The sequence below is a fragment of the Anabrus simplex genome, chromosome 7 (genome assembly GCF_040414725.1).
Source record: "Anabrus simplex isolate iqAnaSimp1 chromosome 7, ASM4041472v1, whole genome shotgun sequence".
In the NCBI taxonomy this organism is placed as follows: domain Eukaryota; kingdom Metazoa; phylum Arthropoda; class Insecta; order Orthoptera; family Tettigoniidae; genus Anabrus; species Anabrus simplex.
In genome coordinates, this window is record NC_090271.1 from 112,718,613 (window position 1) to 112,740,555 (window position 21,943).

The following is a 21,943-nucleotide window of genomic DNA, read 5'->3' on the forward strand; positions in this document are numbered from 1 at the left end:
CATTTAATTACAGTAAGAAATTTCTTTTCAGAGACCCAACTCCTAAGGAGTCAGAACTTATGAACGTGAAGTGGAAACCTTACACATTAGAGGATCCTGCATATTTGGTCATCGACTCTTCCCTGAAAATGGATACTCACATCGAGAAGAAAAGAATGGACTTCTGGGACGACCTCTATGCCAAGTTTGGGAGCACCTAGAAAGGTACTGTTTCATGGAATACGATAATTATTATCGTTAGCCTCCCCTTTCATAACAGGAACACAAAATGACCTTTATTGTACTTTTTCACAAAGACTGCTGCCTGTACATTTCAACTTTTGCACGATTTTTAATAAATTGAACTAAAACCAATATGCTTTCATCTCTCTAGTAATTTCTGAAAAGTATCCTCCTATAACAAATACTATTTATCAGAATTTCCTTTCCCTCCCTTCTTTGCCGTGCATGCACCTTTTCGGAGTCTGATACCCTTCTAGATGCCAACCTTATTAGGAGAAGTATATGGGGCGATCAAAAAGTTTCCGTTCGATGGCCGTACAGTCCTGAATCGGGATACCAATTAGGCAAAATCGCCGTGAACATTCAGGCACTCATCCCACCGACGCACCAGATTGAAGATCCCCGTATGGTAAAAAACCGTGCCCTGCGGCGTGAAGAAGTCCGTAAGCACCTGCTGTGCATCGTCGTCCGACAGGAAGTCTCGGTCCTTCAAGATCTTTTTGATGGGACTGAAAGCGTGATAATCCCATGGGGAGAGATCAGGACTATGGAGGGGGGGCGGTCTCGAGTGTTGTTGTAGTCGTTGTTGTTCTCCGTAATGGATGAGGCTGGCATCCCAGATCAACCAGCGTCTTGTTTCGAAATGCGATCCGCACGGAACGTGTGCACCATTCCACAACGGTGGTTTTCGACAGACATGCTGCCCCATACACAGTCTTCATTCTCCGGCGGATGTCCGCCGATGTTTGTCCTTCGGCAGCCAAGAACAGAATAACGGCACGGTGGTTCTGTTTTGACGCATTTGGTAATAACGTCGCCATAGTACACGTGGCCGCATTCAACGCTCGCACCTCGGCACGATCCGACTGCCACTCTAATACCTTTGCCTACATGTCCGTGCTTATATACTCACATCGGAGTCACGCTATGTTGCATGTCCGCTGCAGCAACGCCCTCAAACGAAAACGTTTTGATCACGCCTTATATATTGAACTATTGCAATTTGCATATTTATACGCTAGTGAGTAAATAAAGACGCACGTAATAAAGAAAACGATAACACACAAACAGTAACTCAAAAGAAATACAAAGCAAAATTCAAAGCCTCCTACCAACGTCATCTTACAAACACTTCCAGTTTAACTCGAGTGTGAATGGGATTCATGCATAAAAGTTATCGTTTATTGCCATAGTCATGATAACTTATACTTTAGGTTACAAACAGTTTAAATATGTTTAGGTTACAGTATTTAGGGATTTCTTCACATTTATATCAAATGAGTGTATTATATTGTGCCCTACAACGCTCTGGTCGCAATCAAGCAAATGCTGAGAACCGACTAGATGCGTTATAGTGGAAAAATTTACTCACCAAACGGTGGGTAACCCTGGCACATAGCTTACCTGAATCGTAACTCCTCTTCTGCAGCACTGGATAGCTCAGCCATAATAAAAAATACGTAGGTGTAATTGGTCAGCGAAGTGATAAATAGAAGAGGAAAGATTAGATCAGGTTAAAACTAACACAAGCTAAGTTTAGAAAGAAATCCACGTGAGTTGCAACACTAAAAAATCAAATAACAGAATTTATTTCAAACTGAGAGATTAGGCACTACATATTTAAATATATGAAAAATGTATACAATTACAATCTTTCTCACGTCAAGTGCAACATCAAGAAGTGGGATCCTCGGTCTTTGCCAAAGCTACTGTTGGGAAAACCCTGCATGTTCTTCCGTCGATACGTTTGCAGTCTGGGTTACCACCTTGTTTGTTTGGGTACAGACAAATTCTAACCTCCAACATAACTCTAACCTCAAACAGAAATGAAACAAAATATAATGAAACAAGGGGAACTTATCTCGCATACACAAATGGTATTTAATTTTTATACCTAATTCTACTATGCTGCAGGACTTATAGTTATAAACACACGCACTTAATACTAAACATGCAACACTTGGTGCATGACATCCGAGACTCGAACTCATGACTCCACTGGAAGGCATGCAATATCTCAAATTACAACACAATCCGACAACAATTTATTGACAACGCGCAGAATGATATGGGATTTCCAGATGCCTGTAATAAAGTACAACAAAAATTGTGGGTATATATTTCACTTTTAAAAGCCTGTTGAAAATCAAGTCAAACTTCCTTTCCTAGACAGTGACTTCTTTGTCAGACCAGACATGGAGAGAGTCTCTCCGAAACAAGTGACGTCAGAAAACCTTCCCTTTCTGCGAGACCCGGGGGAGCCCGCATCGGACACCGAGCGCCATCACGCATTCCAGCGGAGATTTACTAACAGCTGACAAGTTGTAAACAAGCGAATGGCGAGACTTCATTCATACATACCAGCCCTAGTAAAGGAAGTTTATTTCTATGCCCTCTCATTACCATAACAAACGTGTAGCAACCACACGTATCCTTATTCCATACTGTGTGAATCCCAGCACATTAAATGATTCATAACTAGAGCTCAGCTAGAGCATTCGTCCCTTTTATTACCCGTGCATTTCCTGCACGCACATATATCATTACACAGTTTATACTTGCGTACATCGCGCAATTTAGGGCTTTGTTATCTCTTATCATCCCTGGTCTTATTAAATAGATATCTCTCGCCTTTTATTTTATTTCTGCGTGAATGCATGGCTCGCTCGATTCCCGTGCATATTCCCGAGATGCATTAAAGTTGATATTGAAAATCTTATAGCTTTATATATGACAACAAAGACATTTATATCTAAACATGTCTCATGCATTTCTAGCTAGGCCCTAAGACACTCGGTCTACCTATAAAATTCTTAGACTGCACAAGTTTTTTAGTTGATGAAATAATAACCCGTTTCTTCCATTGAATGATGACCTTATGTACATCAAAATAAGACACAAATGAAACCGTAGCCAAGAAATACACCACGCAAAAATTAAGCTACTCTAATCATACATGTCCTGAGCATAATTTATATACAGCTGCCCTAGGACACAAAATACTATTTACAAATTAGCCTGAAGGCGTTACATTTATAGATTGGCGAAGCTACCCTATCCCTGATTCATGCTGATAAGTTAGGATTTGTCTGACCTTCATCTGTGGTCACACTTAGCGGCTCTCCTAGGCGGACATGAGTCTAGTGATCCGTGTTAGTGGTTGTGGTAGAAGGCAGCAGTCCTGAGTTCGTGTTTGGCGACATCACGATGGTCTTCGTTCTTCGACCGGTAACTCGTACTGATGACTTGATTGCCGTCTCCTAGCTGCTTACGGTGTCTTGACTGGACGTGATGCCCACCGCCAGCGGGTCCTGGATCGTTGTCACTCTGCGACGAATGATGCCCTCGTAGTTTTGCTCGTACCACCAGCTCCTAGCGTGATGAATTAGCACTGGCAGGCGAATTCTTGATGTAAGACAATTGTCACTAGGACAAAGAAGTCTCTCTAACAGCGACGCAGTAAGATGAATGCTGTCTACTTTCGATGAGCTTCTGACACACAGGTACACCTTGCAGGCAGAGTTGCGCACAGAGAATTCCCACGCGTGCAGTATTTATTGAAGTGACTCACTCACACACGTGAGATTCTCGTTGGGAGGTCCACTTGAACACGCTCGCACGGAATGAAATTTCTCTCACGGTGCTTGAGACAAATACACATCAATTCATAGAAATTATGAATATCTTCATGTGGCATGTCAAATTGTTCAGAAAATTGCGCTCATTCCGACTATCGTTTTAGAATCTCGATATTCCCCGTGTGGAAAGAGATATCCGTCGAGTTCTATTTCCCTCCAGCCTGAATTCTCCCGCCATTTCTCATAAAGATGCTGGCATCAGACGCTATAAGTAAAGTGGTTGGCGTGGCTTCGTTTCCCTTATTGTTCAAGATAGGAACTCCACCCTACTACTGACGCTCTGATACCTTAAAAAGCGCTATATATTGCGTGATATTGCACAATAATATAAAACCTGATGCCATTCCTGTGTGGTCTCATCTGCATGTTATAATTACCTCCAGATCATCTCTATTGGATCATGAACTGAATGGTTCAATATATTTTACTACTTTTGGCTTGAGATATTTAATTTTATTTAGGTCTTTTATTTCTCGCATCAATCTTACAGCACGTACTTATTTTATGATCTTTTATGTGTTTGTTCTACAGAGGTGTGAAAATTATCAGGTTCAACACAATTTTCGATTATCACAGTACTTCTTACTTCCTGCTCATACAAATGACCATAAAAATCTCTTTCTGTTGCAGCGGAACTCTTCGATGAATCACTTGTCTCTTTAAAGTAAATTATAGAACACAAGTTATAAAAAACCCATAGCCTGTTTCCAGTCATTTGACCGCGTCAGGAATGGAATAAATGAAGCCCCTTCTAGCGGCGATGATGGGAATTGTGCCGGCTGCCGAAGCCTGTCTCACCCCTCTGGGGCAATGATTAATGAATGATTAATGAAATTAAATGATATTGGAGAGTGTTGCTGGAATGAAAGATGACAGGGAAAACCGGAGTACCCGGAGAAAAACCTGTCCCGCCTCCGCTTTGTCCAGCACAAATCTCACATGAAATGACGGAGATTTGAACCACGGAACCCAGCGGTGAGAGGCCGGCGCGCTGCCGCCTTAGCCACGGAGGCTCATAGAACACAAGTTAGATTTTATTTAAATTATATCAGTGATACCACTGCAGATAATTTAGACTCATATCAATATTTAAGTCCATTGCTGATGATTTCTTAACCTCTTTCGAGTATAAGTAGATAAAATAGAACCACATGAATGGTTCTGTGCTATTTTCTTTTACTTGAGATTGGTGTAATTTACTGTACAAACTCTTGGTAATTGATATTAAAGGAGTCTCAATTTATCACATCTCAAGGTATAATTTTAAGCCGTCCTCTGGGGTGTAGTGTTTAGTGTGATTAGCTGCCACCGTTGGAGGCCCGGGTTCGATTCCCGGCTCTGCCACGAAATTTTAAAAGTGGTACGAGGGCTGGAGCGGGGTCCACTCAGCCTCGGGAGGTCAGCTGAGTAGAGGGGAATTCGATTCCCTCTTCAGCCATCCTCGAAGTGGTTTTCCGTGGTTTCCCACTTCTCCAGGAAAATGCCGGGATGGTACCTAACTTAAGGCCACGACCGCTTCCTTCCCTCTTCCTTGTCTATCCCTTCCCATTGTCCCATCCCCCGACAAGGCCCCTGTTCGCCATTGCAGGCGAGGCCGCCTGGGCCAGGTACTGGTCATTCTCCCCAGTTGTATCCCCCGACCCAAAGTCTTACGTTCCAGGACACTGCCCTTGAGGCGGTAGAGGTGGTACCACTCGCTGAGTCTGAGGGAAAACTAAACCTGGAGGGTAAACAGATTAAGTAAGTATAATTTTAAAAATTAAGAGTAATATCGTATTTCACAAATCTTCTTTAGTCGAAGTAATATCTGACTGGAAGGTTGGAAGTTCTATGGTGCGAATTGGAAAGGCAACTGAGGGCGAAAACTAAAACTTAAGTTTCTTTTTATTTTGTAGCATTTACTTTTTAGTCTAACAATTTTCACATCTCTTTGGTTGCTATAAAATTACATACGCATTGTTTTGACCTTATATGATTATGTGTAAGAGACGGCCATGAGCCCTAACTTCACAGCAAACAATACAGCCATTCAACTAACTCACTCACTCACTAACAGACGTGGTTAAAAATCCCCAATTCGTTGAGGAATCGAACCCAGGGCCCTCTGAACTGATCTTTCAGCGAAGAAGCCAGGTACATTATTTTGTCAGAAAAACATCAACATTATTATCTTTCTTTCTTAATCTGCTTACACTCCAGGGTTCGTTTTTCCCACTGACTCAGCGAGGGATCCCACCTCTACCGTCTCAAGGGCAGTGTCCTGGAGCGTGAGACATTGGGTCGGGGGATACTACTGTGGAGGATGACCAGTACCTCGCCCAGGCGGCCTCACCTGCTATGCTGAACAGGGGCCTTGCGGGGGGATGGTAAATTTGGAAAGGATGGACAAGGAAGGGGGAAGGAAGCGGCCGTGGCCTTGAGGAGAAGTGGGGAAACCACTTCGAGGATGGCTGAGGTGGGAATCGAACCCACCTCTACTCAGTTGACCTCCCGAGGCTGAGTGGACCCCGTTGGAGCCCCCGTAACACTTTTCAAATTTCGTGGCAGAGCCGGGAATCGGACCCGGGCCTCCGGGGGGTAGCAGCTAATCACACTAACCACTACACCACAGAGGCGAACAACATTATCATCTTCAAATCTAAGGACGATGTTTACCCGTCTATTCGGCGCTCACCGATTCCTTTTTGGAAATAGCAATTCTTGGATTTTAAAATGTAAAATTCTGCGGACGCGTATCTGGCGTGTCAAAGATGATCAAATCGACATCATCAAAGAGAGCATTCCACGCACCAGAGTAAACCTTCGTTAGATGCCACAATCTCTGGACTATAACTTACGTTGGATGAAGTAGCAATTCGTCGGCTGATGCAGAGTAAGTCTCGGCCCACAAGTGGCCACGGCAGGTCCGTGGTCCGACAGCTCTGCTCTCCGACCGATCAACCGAGCAGAGGAGGGGTGGCCACGGCTCTACTATGGTTGTACGCCTCTGTATTCGGGAGGAGGAGAGGAGCTGGTCCCCACCGTCGGCTGTCCTGAGAATAGTTTTCCGTGGTTTTCCATTCGCCTGTACTAAGGCGAATGCCGGGACATTTCCTAGTACAGGCCATGGCCGCCAACCCTCTCACCTTCTCCGTACACCTCCTTCTCGAACACAAATCTCCTGGCCTTAGAGACGGTGTCGCCGTCTAGGAGGCCTGCCTCCCACTTCAGGAGAGGAATGAATACATTTATCCCCCTGTAGGTGGGGGCCGTAGAATAACATCCGCGGTATCTCCTGCCTGTCGTAACTGGCGACTAAAAGGTGCCCCAAGGTCTTTCAACTTGGGAGAGTGGGTTTGGGACCACGGGGTCCTTAGATGGGTCCTGACATTGCTTCCACTTACTTGTACGTAAGCATGGTACAAACTTGCGAGAATGAAAACTTAAAAATTAAATTCGTTAGCACAGTATCATCTGCTCGAATATTTGGGGGGAAGGTGCCGGCACAGCATACCGTTGCGTACTGCACCCGCTCACTTCCTGAGTCCCAGACTAGCATTTATCTCAGGGGTGATCAGTTCGAAAACGATAAAAAAAAATTTATATAAAGAAAATCTAATTATATATCGGCGCATCAAATGAACACAGGGACGAACGGGGCATGCAAATTAAGGTTACGGGGGACGACTCATTCATGGATACAAATTTTTGACTCCACAATAGGACTGGGAAGTGACAACTTAAATTCCATGGGCATACTGGACTAACTACAATGAAAAGATATGGAAACTGTTTCCTATTGAAATTGCTATGAGGAGCAATTTATTCACTTATTTAGCAAAATACACATGATGACAATTTTACATTGGGACACTTTCATCCTGAAAAATAAATGACATACTACTTGGATTTTACCTCACTACTCTGGTAGTGTAAAACATTTGGTGAATTCGCTCCAATTGGTTACTGGGGATCGAATTCACATCCGTATGATTGGACGTTTCACCGCTGGAGATCTTCTTTCAGAGACGAAGGCACGACAGTAACTTTTTACTGTCGTCTCCTCGTTCCGTTTGGACATGAGACACTTCCGGTATGTACATTCTGGTGAGCCGGACACCCACCGTGGAAATGTTATCGTCTCGAAAAAACGGGAATTTATAGTACGGACAAACTCTAGCCTATTATTTCCAGATTCACAAACACGCCAGGTAGAGTTCATTAACTCAAAACCTATCTTAATATTTACACATGTCAATACGACAAGACGTACGGAAAGGTTCATTACTATGCTCTGACAATGAAGACATGTGCCGTCCGTGGGTTATTTACGTATCTACCGCTAACAATCTCCCCGTGAAAACCCAACATCTGGTTCTGAGCAGTTCGACACAGGACGACTGTCCCTATCATATCCTCCTATGATTATTAAATAATATCATTATCATTCTTTATCAGATCATCATTATATTCTTTGATTGCCATCAATTAATTTATTATTATCATTAATTTCAATTATAAACCTATAATTGATTATTATAATTTGTCATCCGGGGTGATTATATGCCAACCCTTGCCGACGTTTCAAACAAAGGGTCGTTCTTCCTCGTAATTTATCCGCACAATATAATGATCAGCTTCCTCATAAAATGTTATTATTATTATTATTATTATTATTATTATTATTATTATTATTATTATTATTATTATTATTATTATTATTATTATTATTATTATTATTATTATATTCGTAACAATGAATCATCGCCCATTAAATATCTTAATTTCCTTTCATCATAATTATTATTCTCAAATTACTATTGCAAGTTCTTTATCTTCTGCTTCTTCAACTTTTCATTATTATTAATATTATTATTATTAACATTATTATTAATAGTGGAAATCGTGATTATCGTAACCCGTAATCATCCTCGCTGTAATACTTCAACTTCTCGCTCTTATTATTCTCATAAAAAAATAAAAATAAAAAAGTAGCTTCATTGGTTATTCTTCTTCTCCTTCTTCAAATATTTTATTTTTTATTATTATTATTAGTTAAGAATCTCAATTTTTTCATTTCTACTCCCAACATCATTATTATGTCCAAAATATAAAAAGTAAATTCTTCTTCTTCTTCTTCAAATATTTATTATTTATTATTATTATTATTTCACATTCACACTACCGTTAGCGATATTTATGGTTAAATGCATAAACCTTCACAATTTCAGTCTACTTTGGCACTAAGCAATTGATTTACGACAAGATTCACTTGGAGTATGATCATTATTATTATTATTATTATTATTATTATTATTGTTATTATTATTATTATTATTATTATTATTATTATTATTAAAAATGGAAAGATGATATTTTAATTTCCACTATTTAGAATTTAGTCACATATGTTAAATCCCGTTATGAACCACTAATATCTGCTTTATATCGGTCGGGACAACACGGTATTCGGGACCGTACCGTCAGTTTCGTACTGCCGTTAATTTTATATGGGGACACATGTCCTCCCAAGACACTTCTCACAACCTATGGCACATCGCGGCTGGGCAAATACCTCCAATGCCGGCGATTGCTAAACTACTCCTTCCAATTTGAAGTCCATTTCCTTTTATCGGAACTCTTCAAACATTTAATTCATAAATTAATCCTCGGTGCGTGGATTCTAACACTAATAACACAGGCATATGCATTTTATATCATCTTAGGCCTTGAGATTCATCTATTTCATCATTACAAACAATACGGCTCAATTTATTTCACGCCGGATATTCGTCCCTCATGACTTCCAACTCTAAATATGGGCTCAAACCACTCTGGGCTCTTAACATATCGTGACCATTCTAATTCACGTGCCTCTATCGCTTTTAAACAAATTTTAATGGTTAAAATAAAGTCCAAAACGTGAAATCAACAATTTACGTAAATCTAACTGATTACGCGAATGAAAGTCTTTAACGCTACATGTCATCTCCACATTGATTATTATTTGCACTAGCTAACTCACGAAGCACTGTCATTATTATTATTATACTTTAACTTGCAAACGCACAAATATTATTATTATTATTATTATTATTATTATTATTATTATTATTATTATTAATTTACCTTCCTTTGTCAACTCACAAACATTATTATTATTAGTATTTTAATGACCTTCCGTACGCAACACAAATTTTACATACTCTGGCTCTTTCATAATCTGGCTGTCAGGTAGAAAATATTCCTAATTAAAATACAAATGATCACCGCAGTGATTGAAAATCAAATAAATGGGTTAGCACAAAAAGGAATTTAACACTTGAAATGAACTTAAGTCAAAGTATTACAAACAGCATGCATTAATTGAAAGAAATATATCCCATATTTACATTATATACAACAAACAAATACTCAAATTACTTGATCTAACCCATTATTACGTTAATATAAATTAGTTCGTCCGTCTAACAAAAAATAAAATCATGGACTCGGGAGGCGGACCATGTTAAGTAACCATAATTAATTTACACTGAACCCCGTTTAGTCGCGATAACATCCCCAAGTATCAAATTTGTGTACTCATGCCTATGTAGAATTCCATTGTCTCGTAGTGGCCCCATGGTGATTTACTCGTCCATTATGTCGTACAATATAAATTTAACACAATAAAACACTTCTGGGTGACTACCCATGATTAACACCTTATTACACTATTTTATACAAGAATACTAATAACAAAAAAAACACTTATAGGTGCTCCTAGACCCCTGACACTCGCACAATATACTCTTCACATACGCCCGAAACACACGTCGTGACACATTACGACGAAATGTCGTTCATTTGAACCGGCGCGTATTGCGTCTTCAACCGGCACTTCCTGGTTTATTTCTAAGCCGTCTTGATAATCGCCTAACTCCTATAGTTCCCTGCTCGGATGGTTATTCACCGTCTATCTTGAGCTATTTACTTCAAGCTCCGCACACTGCCTTCCAAAGGTACTATCGGCGTTCCGTTAATTATTTATTATTTAATCACATGACATTTATTAAATTCAACATACAGTTGTACTGATTATTTACACACGGTACTATGGATAATCTCACTGTTCGTCTTCATTCTCCTAATAACTCACGCACTTTCAGCTCTAACTGACTTCGAATGCGTCCCGAGGTACTGACTTACAGATTCAACGTGTCAGAGTCTCAACTACTTCATACGGCTGACACGACTGGTGACCGATAACGACTGGTGACTGGTAAGAACTGAGTGATGTGAGGTTCGACCGGTCACAACTGGTGACTTCGAACGACTGGGTGATGTGAGGTTCGACCGGTCACAACTGGTGGCTTCAAACGACTGGGTGATGTGAGGTCCCACTACTGGACTTTTATGGACGATATGGTTTCCCGCCGGGGTCATCCGCGGTCATCTCCTGGGGAGGGGGGTTGGTTATCCTAAATCGGCATATGCAGGTGGATTTGGATCTCTTGCTTTATCCTACTTAATACACTGGCGATACACATTCATGTGTCGTATTCTGAACTCATATCGTTCGGTGATCATGGAAATATCACTTAATTCCTGTCCTCCACCTTTCGCGCGCTAACTCGGCGTCCCTGATGGCGTGCTCATCTCGACCAATGGCGAGATAGCGTGGGTCATTTCCACGAATTCATTACTTTAATTTATTACGATTACAATTAATCAACATGGGAATGATATCACAAAAATCCCCTCTATTCAATTATGTGGTTGGAATAATTTAATTATTGTTATCGGAGAAGCTAACTGGAGTTCACTCTGAGTTTTTCTTATGTTGGTTTATCTGCGGGCCTATGATAAATTTTCCCATTGGTCAACACCGCTTCGGTTAGTTTGAAATCTCTTCCTTGTAACGTGACAACACCAAATGCCTCGGGGCGTGGAAAAACTGGTACGTCATATTCTCGGTATTGGTGATACATCTGCTCGCCCTTGGTCCGAAATATATATTCTTTCACTTCCTCGTAATCATTATTCCGTTGTTGTGAGCTCCAGATTTAATCCTCTTAGCTTCTGGCCAAGAAACATTCTCCCCATAATGACAAGCTTAACTGTGGCGACGGCTTGTCGCGAGCTCGGCTGGCTATGTTGAAATTCTCCCGTCCACACAAAACTGACACTGTATTCAATTTAATATTCCCATATATCTGTATTTATCTTCTAAAAAACCAAATCATGAAACTAGGGCCTATCTCATTAGGGTGCAGTACCTGCAGAAGTAAAATCTCTTCGAATAAACCTGTAGAACATTTTAAATTGTTTAATAATTGGTAGAATCATATGTAGACAATTGCTTACAAGATAACTCGGCATAAACCACGCTAGAGCAGTGCAGAACGACCTTTAGACTCACTCTAACTTATTTACAAGAAATGAGACCTGCTCACTCTAGACTCATTCATAGCTTCCCGCTCGAAAACTCTGTTCAGTGAGTGTTTGGACGAACCAAACTCGAAAAGGCGCTCAACGTCACTGAACAAATGAGTTTAACGAACTGCCCACGCAGTCTGATCAAAATGAGCAGAAATGAGTCTGAACAGATCGAGAAGCTCGGCAACTGAAGTGACTCACTCATTGGTACACCTTGGCCACATGCACTGGTTCTCCGAACACCTTTATTGAACAGTCACTGCATGTAACACTTGTAACGCACACACGTGAAGCATAAAGAAGGCAACAACTTCCTGTTTGACTACTCATTGAGTGACTGAACAACTGAGTGATCTGGTATACCGATACTGTTATCGATTTTAGGTTGATTCACACTGCTCACTGTTCAAATATCGCCCATTTCTGAGCAGCAGTGAGTCTGGATCGAGTCTGTCCAGACTCGTTCATTTTTGAGTCCATCTCCGTTTTAGCGGCAGGCTCGTTTTCTGACCGAACGAGCTGGTTAGATGTATAACCTGATGGAATGAGCTCAGACTTGCTCATTGCACGGCTCTAAGTAACACGGCCATTTGGTTCCATTTCAAAAGGAGGAACGCCTTCAAAAATTTTTTTTTTTTTAAACGGGACATCTCCTTTGGACCAAAACGAATTGGAAATACTGATAGAGATTCTTCTCTTTGAGGTACCTACTGTTCTAAAGATTAAGAAGAAAGGGCGAATATTTCATGGTATGTCAGACAGTGGTGGTGATTATTGTTTCAAGAGGAAGTACAGCTGTGTAACCATCCTCGTCATCGTCTGTCACCACGTGTTTCAAGAACTGCCGCGCTAGCAGAGCCTGGTTAGTTCATTCTCAAAATCATGCGGCAACTGCCAGGTGCGTTTGGTCTGCGAAGATAGATGAAAATTAAATGATAAAAGTAACAAATAAATTGTTATGATTCTCAGAAGGAGGATTTTTATCAACTTTAGAAGCGGGTATTCAGCAGTATGAGGTTACAATGTTTGTAGCTGGGAAGCGTCAAGGAGTGTCGCTTGCAGACACAAACAGCTACTATCAAACTACTTCACTCCTCATTAGTACGCCCCTTCAGCGATGCCTAGGTCCTCTACGACAGCTAATGACAGATATGTTGAGGTTCAAACCAGCCTTCGGTCTGAGTACCTACTCAAAATACATACAGCTACCATCCAGGACACCTAAACTTTTGAATAATTATCCAGCCATAAAAGTATTGCTCTTGCGCCCCTTATAATTGTGTACCTTGGGCATCTGCCCAGTCTGCCCAGGTAAAACATAGATAAATTTTCGAAACTTTACAGATACCAGATTTGCAGTAGGCCCTAGCTGCGTCCCGCTTATTTGAATTTACTAGATTTTCGTACGCTATGTGGAATTGGTGTCATTGCGTAGTATAACTGGCTTTGGAAACAACACGGATTTCCGAAATATCAGGGATATTGGGTGGTAGCTATTCTGGGTGACGGTGTGCGGAACATCATTCTGTATAACTGAAAGTCGTCCTTCATAAGTGGTAATTTCTGTCCCCATTTCTACCATCAAGGTAGTTTGCCCCAGACTAGTCAGCCGCGCCCAGGCGTGCTCGGTTCGAATTATGATAAATAATATCTTAAAATATATACACCCTGGATTTTGATGGGGAACATATAACTAATATGAACATTGAACACGGTGAGGAAAATTAAACCTCTAAATAAAGCAAGGCGAAGCATGACGTCAGTTTAGTAGAAAATTAAAAAATTAAACAAGAAAATATGAAAAGCAGCAAAAAGATACTATCAAAAGGTCAAAATTTACAAGACTCAGAATGATTCTATCAGCTTGATAAAGTCCATCTTGAGTCTCAAAATCAAAATCATACAAAATTTTCAAGTGTATGCCGACACACATACTTAACATTACAAGGCAAAATTCTTGACATTGCAGTGGGGGCCCATAACCTTTTAAAAAGACGTGATTTGATGCGCAAAGAGGAGACAAGAACTAATCTAACTGTACAATATATATAACGCGCTGAGTGGTAAAACATCCTATGCACAACAAACACTGTGGATGGGAACTACACACAAAAATCACATAAATGGAAAATATACACAATCAAAGAAACAAACACATGATGTCATATTTTCCAGGGCTCACCAAGAAAAGCATGCTGCATTCACGCAACTCTCATTCAATCAAAGTCTCGATGGAAAATATAAGGAAATAAATTTACACGTTAAACAACACTTCCTATTCAACGTAAGTTCCTGAAATAAATTACATGACACAAAATCATAAAAATAACAGAGTAGGCTTTATAATTCAACGTTGATACCTGAAAAATATTACGTGACACAAATATTCATCAGCGCGGTTATATCATAAAAGAATATCCAAACAAACGTAGCGATACAAAAATCTCGTCTACTGCAACAACCGTAGTGACATGGACAAAACCAATAAAATCATAAAGAAGTATAGGCCGCTAAAATAAAAAATTTCCCTGGTAGACACATATATCACCCTCGCCAGCAGACGGCGGAATGACTCAAAGCGGAAATTGTCTCCCCAAATAATGCAGAAAATATCAAAAAGACACAGGGTCCAACCCTTTACACACGCTGCTCAACAGTCTACACGAGGCAAGTCACACACTCATGAAAATGCAGGCCTTTTAAATGAGGAACGCGTTCTCTTACTCCTAATCACACAAAATGTCACATGTCCTAAAGTTGCCAAAAACTGATACAAATATAAATGACGTCGTCTAACATACACTCGCATGAAAAGAAATAAGACCGCGCTGGTCACAAATCAATGCATTCGCGCTCGTAAAGTAAGTCATGAATAATAAAATGGCCAACTCTGTTATAATACCATGACTTGAAACTAAGATATTGCCACATAGACAACCGATCATGTCTGTATATCTGAAAGTTACTGAAATATCTTATCCTTCAACTTGAGAAGCACACATAATAATAACAATAATAAAAATAATAATAATAAATTTTAAAGAAAATTGATTCTAAAATTCGGAACTTGGTATACGAAATTGCGTTCGAGGAACTCGTGAATCTTTCACTAATTTACACTCATGTTCATGTTCAAATAATCATGAAGATGACGCTACCAAAATATGTGGATCCATCCTCCACTATCTCACACATTCTCATTCACTCATCATGCAATAAATCCCAGAAAACGTGACGGCATGTTTCCGCACACTTTGAGCTCCCATTGATAATACTTTAATCTAATCTTTCCTGACTTTCATTTTAAATCCTTATTTACATTTACATTATAACCCCCGAGATGTACACTGCGTCTCAAACATCAAAGAAAAACAAATCAAAAATATATGAGGCTAAAACAAGACACTGACTCGTAAAACGAAATGACGTTAACCACTCATCTAAAATCTGAATAAAATTAAAGAAAAGCAAGCGGTGTCCTGCAATTGGCCCACATTTACGTTACAATTATATTTACATTTACAAGCTTCCTAACATTTACTTTAATAGGACGTAGTTCTTCCAAGCAAAAGCGAAATCTAGTTAAATTAAATATCAAAAATAACCTATCCCCTTTTGCTACATTAAACCACGTGCACACATACATAATAATATTGAAAATTTAGCACTTATCTATTTCGTTGACTTTTAGCCGCCAGCCTCCGGGACAGCCGGCTTCCCATCGTAGTAACCAGCCATTTCCAACTTGATGCTTTCAGAATAGAACCGGGTCAGTCCTTGAGTCTCCATCCTGGCGTCGAAATGTGGTCTCGCAGTCTCCGTTGCTGCTTCTGCTTCTGGAGGTTGTCTAAAACATCCTCTCAATCACGTTGTAGAAAACTGGGTCAAGATTAACCTGCCAGTTACTAGAATACTACAGCCGGGGTAATTTCCACCGACCGTGAAAAATCAGTTCCATTCATCCGCGGAACAACTCTTCTTATTTAACCCCGTAACTAGGTCAAATATTTCCCATTTAAACGCTGGACTGGATATAATGTTTATGTTCTAGAAAAATCTACCTAAAGAGGCAGGCTCCTATGCATTGAAATGATTATCTGAAACTGTTCTCTCCCGCGGCAAATCGAAAGATGAATGCCATTCTGCAAAAGTTTAAAATCTTGAATACTTAAATGCTGTCTGAGCGTCTTCAATCTAAGTTACAAGTCCCCACACGATCAAGATACGAAAGTCCTGACCCGCACTCGCGTAAATGATCTTCTCACGACGTTACCTGCGCAAAACCTTCCGAATAAAGGGGTCGCTAGCCCACGTGCTAGTCGCTTTTATTTAATTCGTCCTCTGGGGCCATTACTTGCATAAACCAATGCCTATCCGAAATGACTGTGACGCTGTCAAATGATTGGTTAAACCCATCGCGTACCTGACTCTTACTTCAAACGTATCTTGCTAGCTTCTCTAGCCTCTCACTGGGCTTCCGAAATATTTTCCGTTGGTTCCGGTCGTTGGAGTTACATTCTTCCCTTGTCATTCTTCCCTTGTTCTGATTTGTGTACGTCATGTCGAAATCTCTGCCTCTAAACATAGCTGGCGAGCAAATAGACCTGGGCTCAAAGCTTCCTGTAGAAATTGCGACATATTCTGATGAATGTGGATGTTCCCTGCCAGTTACTAAGACTTGATAGAAATGAAATATTCTTTGTACATCCAGATAAATGACTGATTAATTAAATGAACTCTTCAGTAAGGGCTCATTACATAACTGAAGTTCATGATAATCTAATACCACATCTTAATTTTTCACCTCTTAAACTTTTTCATTGAGGAAAGCTGTCTTCATAACACCCACAATGTACAGTCACTTACGAATCACTCGGTAGAGCACTTTAAGGTTTAAAACTGGGTAGAATCATATTTAGCCAATTTCTTACAAGAGAGCACTGCATTGGCTACACAAGAGCTGTGCAACATGACATCTAGGCTCACACAAACTCATTTACAAGTAATTGGTGATGAAATCTTTTCTTAGGGTTGCCAACTCTCCCGTATTATACGGGAAATTCCGTATTGTTCTGAATTTTTAAGACGTAACCCGCCTCTCGTTTCAATGTAATCCGGGAGGTTGCATCTCGCGTATTTCAAAACATGACAATTGACCTGTTGCACATTTTAAAAATCTCGTTTCTGTGAGCTCGATTTGCGATGTTATTTCGATATTATTACTTCATCGGTAATTTATGACACGAGCCGTGGCAACAGTACCAAGGCTAAATTGTACTCTATAATGCTCCAGTTGGTATCCTGACGTTTCCTCGTTTTGTTTGTGAATTGATTTTGTTCCCATGCAGCTGTTTTTAGTCTTTTTTGGAGCAGCTTTAATTGAAGACTCCAAAATGAATAGATACAAAACTCCTCCTAAAAGGAAAGGTAAATACTGATGATAGAAAGCGTTGCGATGTAATCCTGATGAAACCTGCGTTAAAAGTAAGAGTTAGTCTAATTTTAACTACACTTAAACGTGATAAGAATTTGTAATATGTAAATACTGACAAATCGTTAACTTCCGACTGCTACAAAATATAATTTATGATTATTTAACAAGTCTGTCTCTGTGGTGTAGTGGATAGTGTGAGCAGCTACCACTCCCGGTGGCCCGGGTTCAAACCCGGGGTCTCCGGTTTAACAGCAGTCACGCTACCCCTACACCGCGTGATTTTCATGATGATGATGATGATGATGATGATGATGATGATGATGATGATGATGATGATCCAAATCCATCTCCTATCAGGCTAAACTGAGACACTAGTGCGTAATAGTCAGACCGGCATGCCTTTACGCGGCAGAAACACTATCAAAAATGGAAGATATCTAAATTGAGAAAATGGAAGTCAGCCTCTATGGTGTAGTGGTTAGTGTGATTAGCTGCCACCCCCGGAGACCCGGGTTCGAATCCCGGCTCTGCCACGAAATTTGAAAAGTGGTACGAGGGCTGGAACGGGGTCCACTTAGCCTCGGGAGTTCAACTGGGTAGAGAGGGGTTCGATTCCCACCTCAGCCATCCTGGAAGTGGTTTTCCGTAAATTACTACTTCTCCTCCAGGCAAATGTCGGGATGGTACCTAACTTGAGGCCATGGCCACCTTATTCCCTCTGCCTTGCCTATCCGTTCCAATATTCCTATCCCCCCACAAGACCTCTGTTCAGCATAGCAGGTGAGCCCGCCTGGGCGAAGTACTGGTCCTTCTATGTGGCGGTAGAGGTGGAATCCCTCGCTGAGTCCGAGGGAGAAACCAACCCTGGAGGGTAAACGGATTAAGAAAGAAGGATTCTTAACAACATATGAGAAATCAGGGCAAATAAGTGTCCACCTGTAAATACAATAGATTTACACTTTTCTTGCTAGTGGCTTTACGTTTCACCGACACAGATAGGGATAGGAAAGGCCTAGGAGTTGGAAGGAAGGCCGTGATCTTAATTAAGGTATAGTCCCAGAATTTGATTGGTGTGAACATGGGAAACCACGGTAAACCATCTTCAGGGCTGCCGACAGTGGGATTCAAACCCACTGGGTGCAAGCTCACAGCCACGCACTCCTAACCATACGGCCATCTCGCCCGGTGGATTTACACAATTAGTGTATGATGATTACTAATTTAATTCATTTCATACTCGTACATGTTTCGAAGAAATGAAATGATAATTTTTCTTCTTCAACGATAATAGAAAAATACCAGTTAAAATCTCCAAGGATGTGCTTCAAATTATTGGGTTGATGCATAAGTTCGTGCGGTATTCTTTTGGGTTGGCAACAATGCGCCGTGAAGTGATTACTTATCGTTATTCCGTTGTTTTAACTGAGTTTGGAGTTCGTGTGTTGTGAAACACAGATTTTCTTGATTGTGAACGTATTATTTGTATATATTTCAGACAAACGGATATGGAATGTCAAGCTGAGAAAAGTGAGCATTTCCGACACATTTTACTCTTTGAGTTTAACCGAGGATCCAGTGCAGCAGGAGCTGCAAGAACAATTTGTGAAGTGTACGGGAATGAAGCAATTGCTTAAAGAACAGCATAAAAATGGTTTTCCCACTTTCGAGCAGGATGGTTTGACTTGTCTGATGATCCACGTCCTGGAAGACCTGCAGATTTTGACGAAAATCGCTTGAACGAGTTGTTTTATGAAAATCCTCGTCAAACAATGCGGGAAATGGCGCAAGTTCTTGAATTTGATCAGTTAACTATTCTACGCCATTTGCATTCGATGAGTAAGGTACAGAAATTGGGTATATGGGTACCACATGTGCTAAGTGACAGTAACAAAAATCAAGAGTAAACATCTGTTCGTCGTTGCTTGCCCGGCATCAGTTGGCTAGGCACGAAGCATTCCTTTCGAACATTGTCACCGGTGACGAGAAATGGTGCCTGTATGTCAACATGAAGAAGAGGAAAAAGTGGCTCAGCCCATCAAGAAAAGCAACTTCCCGTGCCAAGGATAATGCTCATCCACAGAAAACTATGTTTTGTGTTTGGTGGAACAAAGATAGCATTCTTCACCAAGATCTTCTTCCAAAAAACTTAACAATTACCTCTACTGAGTATAGTGATCAGCTGAGATGGCTTGCCGTTGCTATTGACAACAAAAGACAAAAACAACAACCAGTCGTATTGCTCCGTGATAACGCTCGTCCGCATACAGCGCAATTGACCAAAGGTGTGATTGCTGAACTTGACTGGGAACCTCTTCCTCATGCTCCGTATTACCCTGGCCTTCCCCCCTCAGATTTGCATACTTTCCACTCTCATTCTAACCACATTGAGGGGCAAAGGTTCCTGACGAAGCTTCTCTTGACCAATGGCTAACAGATTTCTTCCAGTCAAAACCAAAACAATTCTAGAGGTGAGGCATTCAACTGTTACATGAACGTTGGCAGAAGGTCATAGAGAGTGGAGGTGAATACATCACGGAGTGATTGTGAGTTATAGTGCGTGACGGTGACAGTAAAGTATAGGAACCGCATCGACCAAATAAAATACATAAGACCTCACCATAAAATATCCAAATAGTCAAGTTCATTACTACCAATATAATGTTTAGCAAGGTGTCTGTATTTAGTAACTTATAGATTGTTTTATTTGCTTGATGTAACCTGTTTTAAGAATTCGTATTATAGTTATGCACATTAGTCAGTATCTCACATCAAATTCCCCCTTATTTTGACAAGGAAACGTTGACAAACCTTTTCTCCGAAAGGATCTAAACTACATGAATTGTGACTTTGCCGTCACGTATTTTCAGACGATATTCTGGAGAATATGTGCAGAATATACAAAGTAGTTTCCCAAGGTATGTGGACTGTATGTACCCGGTTAACCAGGAGCATGTGGTTCATACAAAGGTGTTTGAAATATAGTACCAGGTGTATGCATAAGTTTTTGCCGGGTTTTGTGGTAAAGAAAACACTTAATTTTCAAGGGAAATTCATTTTTTGTTTATTCAAAATATTGGCCATCGACGTCTACACACTTCGTCCATCTTTCAGGTAAGTTATGAATATCATGCTTGTCTTTTGCGGTAAACCATTCCTCGAGCCATTTTCTAACTTCCTCGAAATTGGTGAAGTGGTGCTCCGCGAGCGCGTGCCCCGTTGATGCGAAGCCGCGGTAGTCAGATGGCGTCAGTTCGGGGCAGTACGGCGGGTGCGGAAGGATCTCCCATCCAAGTGATTTCAAGGTGTCTTTCACTGGTTTTGCTACCCGTCCTGGGATATCCCGGCACTAAAAGCCATACGACTGGTTTTGCTGTGTAAGACAACGCATTGTGGTGTAACAAAGTTACTTCGCCATGTCTTCTGGCCCATTCCGGTCGTCTTTCGATCAATGCGTGATTTAAATGAATCATTTGTTGGCGATAGTGTTGTGCATTAACGGTTTCGCCGGGCTTCCAATGTTTATAATACACAATACCACTCTGGTCCCACTAGACACAAAGAATGGTCTTCTTGCCGAAGCGATTTGTCGAAACCATGTCTCACATGTTCTAATCGATGGAGTGTGTTCACCATATGTTTCTACCAGCAAACGATGACTTTCCGTAGCTTTTTTTTCTTTTGATTAAATAAGAAAAGCAATGCGTGCAATCCAAGCACATACGTCGTCATCATCACTGAACGATACAACACAGACACTAGTGTTTGGCGGACTCAACTTGTGTGTGTTAGTAGGTTAATGCCAGACGAACAAACTGACGTATGTGTCAAATTCACATGCTGCGTACTTTTAGCTGACGCCATCTCTTAGTGAAACCAGAAAAGACTTAGGCATACATCTGGTACATCTTACCAACCCTACCTTCCGCAATCAGAATGGTTCTGCGCATTAACAGTGCCACATTCGCTGTTTTGGCACAGCAGTGTTGATATATGAAGTAGAAAACCAGTTTCTGATCCAAGAATGTTTCTGTGATTAATACATTCGTATTTTGTATTCGACAGAGTGGAAACCTTATTAAATTATATATTAGTGGCTGTAGTACCCGGCGTTGCCCGGATGGTTTTTGAATGTTTCTCATTAACATTTTATTACTAGTTAATTATGTGTGAAGTGAATTTTTATAGAATTGATTCGACATTAGTATCGGTTATTTTCCATTACTTTTACATGTCATCCTCTCCCATTCCCCAC

At 40.7% G+C, this 21,943-nt stretch overlaps 1 protein-coding gene across 2 annotated transcripts in view; it reads left to right on the top strand.

Annotated features, from left to right (window-relative positions):
- LOC136877310 (juvenile hormone esterase) overlaps positions 1–21,943 on the top strand; it is a 129,978-nt gene that overhangs the window by 97,360 nt on the left and 10,675 nt on the right. Inside the window, exon 10 of one of the 2 annotated variants that reach the window (XM_067151244.2) lies at positions 32–204. In XM_067151244.2, the coding sequence (XP_067007345.2) occupies positions 32–200 (169 nt within the window). In that variant the 3' untranslated portion in view covers positions 201–204. Of the gene's footprint in view, positions 1–31; positions 349–21,943 lie in introns of those variants that run through there. The other variant, XM_067151243.2, reaches the window with a different exon arrangement.